The 11,400-nt window shown below is 33.3% G+C and overlaps 1 protein-coding gene across 1 annotated transcript in view; it reads right to left on the minus strand.

Moving 5' to 3' along the window:
- Positions 1 to 72: 72 nt before the first annotated feature.
- Positions 73 to 11,400, minus strand: part of LOC110024679 (DDB1- and CUL4-associated factor 13) — a gene marked incomplete at its 3' end in the record, with an annotated part of 20,155 nt that continues 8,827 nt past the window's right edge. The window contains 12 exon segments of the mRNA XM_020724788.1: positions 73 to 178; positions 403 to 467; positions 574 to 634; positions 743 to 828; positions 1,160 to 1,213; positions 1,815 to 1,878; positions 2,296 to 2,391; positions 2,692 to 2,766; positions 3,185 to 3,219; positions 3,323 to 3,386; positions 4,321 to 4,353; positions 11,228 to 11,255. Coding sequence (XP_020580447.1) covers positions 73 to 178; positions 403 to 467; positions 574 to 634; positions 743 to 828; positions 1,160 to 1,213; positions 1,815 to 1,878; positions 2,296 to 2,391; positions 2,692 to 2,766; positions 3,185 to 3,219; positions 3,323 to 3,386; positions 4,321 to 4,353; positions 11,228 to 11,255 — 767 coding nt within the window.

Raw genomic sequence — 11,400 nt, forward strand, 5'->3', positions numbered from 1 at the left:
ACAAACAAATAAGGAATAACAAATGACAAGTACCAGAAAGCATTGGAGTAAACAACTGTTATAATTACTTACAACTCCCAATTGCTCAGAAGCTTTAGCTTTCCATAGCCGAAGGTTAGTATCATCGCTGCCAGAAATAACATAAGTTCCATCACAGCTGTACTTTACGCAGAAAACCCTGTTACGGACAACAAAAATTAGCCAAACAACAATTAAAAATTACAAAAAAATATAGATATCGAGAAGTGAAAATCAAATAGAAAACTCCAAATTAAACTCTGCTTGGAAATTAATGAAAATATCACCCAACATTTCCTTCTGTTTTTAATATTAAAAAAGCAACAAAGCACTAGAACTTGAAAAGATGAAAAATAGGATTTTGCATCAAGGTCTGAGAGAAACCTTTGCATCCTCTTTGTATGGTAGATTTCCTTGCTATGATCCCCATTGTAATTGAATATTCTTACCTGCAACATTCGAAATCAAAATTTAGCAAAATGAAAACATTGTGCAATATGCTGAATTGCAGCACCACATTTTTTTAATGATTTCTTAAATTGTATAATGACTCACTGTTCTATCATAAGATCCAGTTACAAACTCCCTACCAGTGGGTGAGTAATCAATATCCATCCTAAAAGAAACAATTTTAACATAAAGATGATTTAGAAGCAGAAACATAATAAGCACCAAAAGTAGAGTTTAAAAAAATTAAAAAAAAAAAACTGTTTCAGGCACTCACACTGCAGAAACATGATCACCATGAACACATTTAGCTTCATCCAGTTTCCTGGCATCATAGCTATAGCAGTTGGTATCTTCATTTGCCTTCAACATAAAAGAGTTATTTTGAGAATCATCCATATAAGTTTGCAAATTCAAGAAATTATTTTGTATTTACATATCTCACACCTAAATTTCCATTTTTACATACATAGCACTTTGAGGCTTTAAACTTATGCCTGAAAAGGTGTATTTGAATTTTAAAAAGTAATTATAGTGCTATTTTTTATCAGATATTAAAGATTTGAGTATTATGTGCGTAAATATGTAATTTTATGTGTGAGAAATGTAAATACATAAGAATTGTGTGCATGAATGTAAATGCCCGAAAAATAAAATCTTAAAAAAATTCATGTGGAAAACAAAGCATACTTACAGCTGTGAAATTCATGGGCTCCATGGGATTCCAGGATAAAGAATTACATCTTGTCTGGATAAAACAAATTACAAATAATACTTTGACAACTATTCCATCATCATAAAAATGATGAAAATTCAAACTAAAATGCTGCAGTAACAACATTCAATATCTAAATGATTTTGAGCAGCAATGAGCAATTGGTTAACTTCAAGGAAAACAAATACTAAAAATTAATTCCCAAAAATGTAAATAAGGAAATAATCTGCAAAATACTTTAATCACATAGGGTCATAAGTATTTCTGAGAAACTTCTCTCTCTCTGTCTCTCCTGTCTCTCTCTCTCTCCATATATATATCCAAAGAGTAGAAAAGTCTATAAATAGTCTCTCTCTCTCTATATACATATATATATATCCAAAGAGTAGAAAAGTCTATAAATCCACTTTCTTTTTCCCATCTAGTATTTTTTTTTTATAAATCTACATAGAAATAAAGATTTCAATCAAGTTCTCAAAGTTTACATCTTACTAGAAAAGAACAGCACCCAAAAGTAGCAATAGAATGGAAGACAAATAGCTAGCTTTTACTAGAGACAGATAATATTTGTAGAAAGGTTTTAGCTTGATGAAATCATGCAATTACTAAATTCATAAGTTTATAACTTTTATACCTTCATAATTAATTTCCTGGCCGGTGAAGACATACGTAAATCGTACAAAATTATGCTACGATCGCTGCAAAACAAAATACATGAATAATCAACTAGTTAAAACAACAATAGTGTTCAAGAGAAAGCATTTAAGATTATGCATAGCAAGATTAACGAAATTTCAACCTCCTATACACCCTAATTATTAAAAAATTTAATAGTAAAAACAAAAATAAAAATCAGCCAATAGGCGATCAAAATCTCATTCCACTACAAAGCAACCTAGAAAGTAGCAATCAAAACCTTAAAAATGCTAAGAAAAATTCAGATCCGGCAGCACACACAAGTTTTAAATGTAAATCTGAATTTAACTGAAAGATCTAAAACTAATGGTAATTAAAAAATTCTCTAAAGCACTCAAAAAATTTAAGTTTTGTAAAGCACAAATATGCAAAATTCTAATCATTTAAATAGAGCCAGCTGATGTGAGCATTCTGCATACCTAGAAGAGGTCGCAAGCATATCTGGTTCACCAGGATTAAATCTCACGGATATAACTGTATCATTTCCCCACTTATAGGTATTCACTGGCTCTGATCTTTTGAAAAGAAATTTAACTTGTTAAACAAAAAAGGTGCATTTACATACATAGCACTCGATTTCTATGTATTTACATATCCAACACCTAAATTTTATCACCTAATTCTTTCTTATGACATCAAAAATACCACCATTTTAAATTTTAAAAAGTGAAATACATCTTTTCAATATAGGCACAGTGGCATGCGAGTAAAAATTAAAGCGTAGGTGTTAGATATGTAAATACATAAGAGTTGAGTGGTATGTATGTAAATATTCCGACAAAAAAATATCTATGGATTTAATAAAAGCAACAAACCTTTCATGATCCCATATATCCACCTGTGCACCAACTGTTGCAAAGAGATTCCCACCCCACTGGTGATCAACACCCCTAATTAAAAAAAGGGGGGAGAAAATATTAAAGCTTGGATAACACTTCTAGAGTTCTATATTCACAAGGGAATTAAATAGCTTAAAAATGAATAAATTGCAAGAAATTTCCAGCAATTAAATTAAATAAAATTTATATGTATACCACACAATCCTGATGTATTTACATATCTAAAAACCAAAGTTTGACATTTACATTCATGACACCTTAGTGCCATAAATCTATGCATGAAAAAGGTGTATTTCACTTTTAAAAAGGTAGTAATGATGGCATTTTTTATGTAATGTCTTAGATTTGACTGATATGCATGTAAATATGAATGTTTAGGTGTTAGATATGTAAATACAAAAGAAATGAAGACCATGTATGTAAATGCCCCTTAAATTAAATATTAAAAAATCATGATGGGAACCTTTACCAGAAGGCGTGTTTCCATACATAGACTGCTGCTGGCTGAAATGTGACGAAACATGGTAAAAAATACAAAATCAGACGGCAAGAATAATACGAAAACTCAAAACATAAATTTATTGCTTGAAAAAATAGAGATACGGACCACCATAGCTGCTGAATCATTTGGACTCTTGTTTCTGTAGTCAGGGACATTCCAAAGCCTTAAACTGCCAAACATGAGATGGTTCAATGAAATATAACAATGCCAGCTCAGTGGGGTGTGATATTAGAAAAATTTTCCAGGAAGATTTACATAAATAAGTAAAGGTTAGGAGTAAGATATGTAAATACATTGGAATTTGGTGGTATGTATGTAAATGCAAATTTCTATAAGAGCAGTGTCGGTCAACTTTTTCGATGGTGGATTTGAAAATGTAATGCCATTTATGTTAAATAAGATAATAAAGCCATACGTGGCTATAAATGGCAAAATTGATGGTAAAATAAAATCTTATAAAATATGAAGGCCTCTTACAGCATTTTTGCAGTTATACCACCAACATTAAATACAATTAATATTAAGCACCAAATGATTAATATTAGCATTCAAGAATGATTGTCCACGCATCATCATAATATACATGTGGAATCAATCACAAGTACTTCTAATGCTTAGATACCTTACGGCAACACATAAATAATTCAAGTTTTATGAGACATGTATGTGTAAAATAATCAAGGAAATAAGAGGAGCCTTAACAAGGAAAGATGAATTACAAACTCGATAACATCACGACTGTGTAATTTCAAATAAAATGATACTAAAGCAAACAAAACATTATTGAAACAAAGAAGTAGTGACATGAAGAAAAATAAACAAAAGTGCATAGCACCTGTAAAATGGAAATTAAACTTTGTCGAAAAAATTTACATCCACCATAAAACATATTTTCGATAAGTTAAAGTAGGGGATGTCACTGATCCGAGATAAATCTTGGTGACTTCTCAGACTATCTTACAGTGTGGCTACATTTTTGGAGACGATGTTATTCAATTGTTCAATCCTGCCAATTTTATTATTTGAGACTTACATTTGCATAATACTCGATTATGCAAATAACCCACGGAGATAAGAGGGTTTACGTCGTGTCACACGACAACCTCGGAACCCAAAGCGATTGACAAACTGTTTTCCTGTTTGACACAATTTGAAAACATTTGTTAGATATTTTGAAAACATAAAATGAAAAATAACATGAAACAAATAGATATTAAAAATAAGGGAAATTTACATGTATACCACGTAATTCTTATGTATTTACATATCTAACACCTAAAGTTTGATATTAACATCTTTTAATTACAAACCAATGCATGAAAAGGAGTATTTCAGTTTAATAGACTAAGTACGGTGATATTTTTACGTCATGTTAAAGATTTGAGAGTTATGCATGTAAATAGAAAATTTTAGCTGTTAAATATGTAAATATATAAGAATTGTGTGGTATGCATGTAAATGTCCCTAAAAATATGAAGTAAGCAGAAACATAGATAAATAATCTAAAGGCGGGACAAGTCAGTATTGACCTCATTTTTTAGGTCATTTCCTTTTCTAGGGTCTTAGGATCTAGCTCTAGGAGTTCCTATTGACCATCTTAGAAAACTAGAATTGAGACTCACCCTTTTAGAAATTCCAAACACTTACTATTTTCTTTGATGTCTAGCATTTTTGGCACAAGACCATCGTCTTATGAATGAGCGGTTATGGGCTATTTTGCGAAGACTCAAGGGAAAAGTTCCTAATAGGACTTCAAGCCTTAGGAAAACATCGTCACGACTTTTTCGTCACACACACACCAAATACACAAAGTTCACAAAATTTCACGAAATCGGACTTCAATTAAGCCCAAAGGACGGGTGAAAATGCAAACTTCTCCAAATGACCTCCGACGACAAAATGGACCGCACCAACGCGTCCGAGACACTAATTTTGGTAGGAAAGGACACATATATTGTCATATTTCCGACACAAGCAAAAATGTCACGCAAATCGATGAATTTGTCAAAACGACTTCCAGTGGAGAAATAGAACGGGTCAGCGCGTCCAGAACGTCAGAATTACCTAAAAAGTACATCCAATTTGTAATGATTTCACACACAAATTAAAATGTGCAAATTAAATTTTTACTTTAAAAATTAATTATTTTCATACTCATATTTTTAATTATATAATATTTATAAAACCAAATCTCTATTCACCTAACCCACGCACGACATTCTTCCGCCATTCACGCACGCGGCTCGTCTCCTCGAGCTCTGCCCACCAGCGGGGAACAGAGCGGTCCGCCAACTGCGAAGTTCCACTTGACCGGCTCTTCCTCTGCCCTAGGCCGCATTTCCTCCACTCTAAATGCATTTCTCCTCTTCCTTTACCTAATTCGGCTACTAGGGAGGCTGGTAGGTGGCTGCTCTTCTGCTTTGCTCCTTTCTCTGCTATAAAAACCCTACTTGGGGAGGAGTTCTAGGGTTGGCATCTAAGGTTGGTCGAATTTTCTTGAGAGGAGGAGGTGCTACCATTTTTTTTATTTTGTGTGTATGCTTGAAATATTTCCGGAATTTTGTTTTCTTTAAAAAAAAATTAAAAAAAAAATCTGAAAGAGAAAAGAAAGAGAGGGCTTTGAGAAAGGAAGGCTTTTAGGAGGAATTTGGGATTTTCTTTCTCTCTACTTTACTGTTGGAAAGGCAATCTCCTTCTTTGTTGTTTGAGAAAATTCTTCTCCCCCCCTGTTGTTCGATACCCTTGCGGCCAGAGCTAGAAATCGTGAGGGCTACTGGCGTGAAGCTCTCAGGAAGAAATTTCTGTGTGGTGTTTTCTTCAATCCTATTTTTAGTGTTTTGTTTTAAGTTTGCATTAAAGAGGTATTCTTCTCTTCTCCTCTATTCTACACTATTTCGGATGGCATAAAAATATTTCCAGTTTTTTTTAAAAGCGTGAAGAAGCATGGTTTGTGTATGTTCAGTGATTTATGCATGAAATAGTCCTCTTGGACATCAAAATATAGCATACCGTGGTTGCTTTCTCTTCTTCTATGCTTAAGACATTTGGTATACATGATAAATGAAAGCATTGGAAGAGTAGTCTAGGAATGCATTTTTATTCCTTTATAACATGTTTGAGGGCTGCCTCTATTACTTTCGTTGTTTGAAATATTTGGAAGTATGAAATGCATGTTGGAAATTGTTTTGTGTCTATGGAAAAGCATGTTTGAGGGTTGTCTCTACTACTTTCGTTGTTTGAAATATTTGAAAGTATGAAATGCATGCTGGAACTTGTTTTATGTCTATGGAAAAGCATGTTTAAGGGCTGCCTCTACTACTTTCGTTGCTTGAAATATTTGGAAGTAAGAAATGCATGTTGAAAATTATTTTATGAATTGGAAAATATGCATTTGGGGCTTATGTTTCGTTCCTTTTGCTGCCCCTCATCAGAGTACTTGCTGGAAATTATGTTTATGAGCTGAAAAATGTATGTGGAGCTCATATATTGCTTCTCTTGTTGTCCCTTGATAAAATACATGCAGGAAATTATGTTTATGAGCTGAAAAATGTGTTTGGAGCACATATATTGCTTTTCTTGTTGTCTCTCGATAAAATACATGTTGGAAATTACTTTTAAAAGTTGGAAAATTATGTTTGGGGATCATATCTTGCTTTTCTTGTTGCCCCTTTGATGGAATATATGTTGGAAATTATTTTTAAGAGTTGAAAATTATGTTTGGGGCTCGGTTGGCCATGTTCTTGGGCTCGGTTTGGGCTCCTTTTAGTGCTTTATGTTGGCTGAAATATTTTACTGATTTGCTCCTTCTTGCTGGTTTCGGTTTGCCCCTTGTGCTTGGCTCAGTTGGCTCTTTTCTTGAGCTTGATTTGGGCTCCTTTTAGTACTTTATGTTGGCTGAAATATTTTAATGATTTGCTCCTTCTTGCTGGCTTCGGTTTGCCCCTTGTGCTGGGCTCGATTGGCTTTGTTGAGAAAATAGTTTGGTGGTTGTTTTTGCTCCCTCCCTAGTTTTACATGTGAGCTTGTTTGTGAATTAATTTGGGGTGGATTGGGTGGCTGTTTTGCTCTTCTCCCTAGTTCTATTTGTGAGCTTGTTTGTGAGTTAATTTAGGGTGGATTGGGTGGCTGTTTTGCTCCTTTTCCAGGCCTTAGTCGTGAGCTAGTTTAGAGCTTAATTAAATCTTGTTTGGGGGCTCGGTTTGGGGCTGTTTTGCTCCCTTTTCCATGCTTGGCCTTGGGCCTATTTGATGTTTATTGCTTTAGAATTGTCTTTGGGTTTGTCCTTAGCCTTGAGCTGAATTTGAAGTCTTTGCTGTTGAGTTTGGTTTGTCCTTGTGGGGAGAATGATTTAATTATTTCATTGGCTTGATGGGCATTAGTTTGTTGTTTGGCCGTGAGCCTCATTTGATGTCTATTGTTTGGAGATTGCCTTTGGGTTGTCCTTACCCGTGAGCTTGGTTATACCCTCTGTTGCCTTACCCGTGGAACTCTCATTTTGGCCCTACCCAAAAGATACATTTGGTTTCTTTTGTGAGATATTGGATATATATTTCAATGTAAACTTTTGATGGAGGATGGAATTAAATCGTTTTGACATCGGTATGTTACGGTCAAGTTAAAAATGAGAATTTCTGATTTAATTATATTCAGAAATGATTCACAGTCTTAAGGGAAATATGAGGGAATGAGAAAGTGAGAGAAAATTAAAAATAAGATTTGGATCTTCGATGTGATAAAACCTAAAGGAGAATAGAATAGCGAACCATCTACCGTTACTTTTTGCATATGAAAGATAAAATTGTCAATGGGAAGAATAGTTGAGGGTTGGAGGAAAGTGAGAGTTTATATAACAATTACAGACATGGATTGAAAATATTAGTAGACCTGCACTTAGAAAAAATTATATTTGGGGCTCGGTTGCCCATGTTCTTGGGCTCGGTTTGGGCTCCTTTTAGTGTTTTTTATTTGCTGGAAATTGGAAGGATTTTAAATGCGTATTCATGGTTGAGGCCTACTTCTTTTTGGTGCTCAATTTACAAAAGTTTGAAAGTTCTTCTGGCTATTTACTTAGTTGGCAACAACCTGTATTCTCAAATGATTCGTATTGCGGAATATTTAATATTGAAGCTTTTATTTTGAAAGAATGAGAACTAATGTAGCTTTGATTTATGAAATGTTTGAAAACTCTCGAAGCTTTGTTGTGGGCTCGATTAATCGTTGATTTGGAAGGGTGCAAATGCCCTTTTGAAAGCTGGTTATTTGTCGAGCTTTTTGAGTTGATTAAACGCTATATGTTTCTTTCGAAAGGAATTTAAGCTTTGTTCTCTTTTAAGTTCTTTGAGCTTTCTTCATTCACCTTTACTTTCAGCTGTATGCTGGGTTGAGTGCTGAAGTTTCTTTTTGCAACGCTCGTGGCTCATATAGAAGTTAAAATGATTCAAATTCATTTCGATGGCTTCTCCCATTTGTCGTGCCTTATATTGTTCGGTACAAATCGGTTTTCGGAGATGTTTGAGATTGCTTTTGGTGGCATTTGAGCTAATGTCTGAGGCTTCATTTGGTATTATTTGACCGCAAATTTTGGAGCTTTCATGCTGCAGTTTTCGAATTTTTGAAATGCACTTTGTAAGATGTTTAACTTGCTTAATATGCAATTTGGAAAGGATATCCTTCTCGGGATTGATCAGATCATTTTTTTTTAACGAATTTAAATGTTTTAGACCGATATATTCTTGATTTTATTTTAACCTTCACTGATTTGGCTTGGTTTTAAAAAAATGGATCGGTCTCCTTTTTTGTTTGTTTTGTTTTTTTTAACAATCAAGTTAAAAATGGGAATTTTCGATTTAATTATATTCAGAAATGATTAATAATCTTAAGGGAGAGAAAATTAAAAATAAGATTCGGATCTCCGAGGTGATAAAACCTAAAGGGGATAGAATGGCGAACCATCTACCGTTCCTTTTTGCACATGAAAGATAAAATTGTAAATTGGAAGAATAGTTAGGGGTTGGAAGAAAATGAGAGCTTAGATGACAATTAAAGACATGGATTGGAAAGATTAATAGACATGCATTAAGGTCCCTCAAGCTTTGAATAAAATTAAATCCAATTGTTCTAACTAGGTTTGAAGCACACTTCACAACCCTTTTGCCAAAGCTATAGGTTTACCCTTTAGGTTTCAGGAGCCTAATGATGAGCTAAGCTTAATCTAAAGATGTTTGAGGGTTAGTTGAAAGGACACTTAACTGAGGTTAGACAATTTAGAACCACTTCAGGCCCAAATTAAAGTGTAAGCTTCCTAGATATTAGGAGCACACCTTGAGAGTGTTCATCATCCTAATTTTCAAATGATCCCAAGAAGCTAGACACCTGACCCCATTTCATGAAATAATAAGAACACTAAGCACGAGGGTGTACTAGATTGTGATTCATAACTGATTTAATTAGATCAAATAATGAAATTCTTACCTTAACTTGACCAAACTGAAACTCAATGCTCCGGGATTTGAGTTTGTCTTACACTCAAATCCTCCTAGCAATTGGGGACATTCCAATATCACATATAAATTTCCTATTTTTGGTCATTTATATGTGATATTGTATTTCATTTTATTTGTTTGTCTTTTTCCTACTATTTACCTGTTTCTGTTAAGTCTTTTTCATGTCATACTTTCATCTTTTACTAATAGCTAAACTTAAAGGAGAAATGAACCTACCAGGTGTATAGGTTTAATTTATATTACAGCATTTTATTTTTCCAGCATGTTATATTGCTTTTATATCTTGTTATACTACTTTTTATAACATGTTATGCTCTTCTTTCAGCATGTTATATTGTCTTTCCTTTTTACTGTACAGTACATTGTTATTTTTCTTTCACACTGCATGCTTAGTTACTTTGATATGTTATGTCTTAGTATAGAATAACCTAGTGGTTAGGAGCATGTTCAAAACTAAAACTGAACCAGGAGATGCTACTACGTAGAATTTGGAGCGAACATCGTGGGCAGCGCGACGAGGAACAATATCCAGGTGGATATGCAGCAGCAAAACACATTCATATCACCTTCACATTTCTTTTGTTTAAATAACAACCTATAGGATCACTCTTTGGGCTTTTTACACAACTCTGTTGTACAATTATAAATCCTAACATTTTAGGATTCCGAGGTTACCGTGTTGTACGGTGTAAATCCTCCTATCTTTTTAGGCTACTTGCACAGTCCGATATTGTGTAAACATAAGTCCTAAATAATAAATAATTTGCAGGATTGAAATTTCAAATTAAATCATTTCAAAAGACATAAAGTCGAACAATAGGATAGTTGGGATATCTCCGGAGTTTCTCCTGAATCTGTGATACCCCTACTTTTCTTTTCTTTGGATTCCTTAAATAATTGTTCATATTTTGAGTCATTCCCATTTGATTTTTCCATGACCAATCATGAAAACCTAAACTTTGAAATCTTGAAAGCAAAACCATCTGATCTTAATCGAGAGTTTTCTTAAATGATTTCGATCATTTAAGATGTAATTAACTATAGGGGCTTGCCTCTATAGGGAACCTCTATAAGGAACCAGGAACCCAGATAAAATAAACCCTATCTAATTTTTTATGTTTGATAGGGGATTTGTTAGTCTAGGTGATTGAATATCTATTACAAGTGATATATTTATTTCTTCGGGATAAGTGTATTACATGTAGTATTGTATTTAATCATTTAAACTATTTAATGTGAGACCCGTTTGATCTCACCAATTTTAAAATTAAAATGTTACTTTTAAAAAAAATATATTATATTCATATTTAAATTATTTTCAAAATCACAAAATCATCACTTTTCTAAATCGCGAAGGTAAAAAAAAAACAGCCGACAGTCAGCTATAAACTATCACCTGTACAAAAAAGTTTAAATATATTTGTAATAGATTAAAAAAAGCTTAATTACCTGAGCATGTATCCTTATTCAAAATAAATAAATAAAGTGCAGGTGTGTACAACAATACCTGTTGGCTAAATCCCAAAGACGAACATCTGCAAAAAAGAACAAAAAAAAATTAATTCTGACCTTCCACAAAAAAATATAAAATAAGAAGTTCTGCACCGACCAATAAATCTATGCAACCAGCATGCATAAATATATAAAAAAAATGCTTAATATATTTTTTCTTTAAATCAG

Source organism: Phalaenopsis equestris, unplaced genomic scaffold (assembly GCF_001263595.1).
Source record: "Phalaenopsis equestris unplaced genomic scaffold, ASM126359v1 Scaffold000266, whole genome shotgun sequence".
NCBI classification, from domain to species: Eukaryota; Viridiplantae; Streptophyta; class Magnoliopsida; order Asparagales; family Orchidaceae; genus Phalaenopsis; species Phalaenopsis equestris.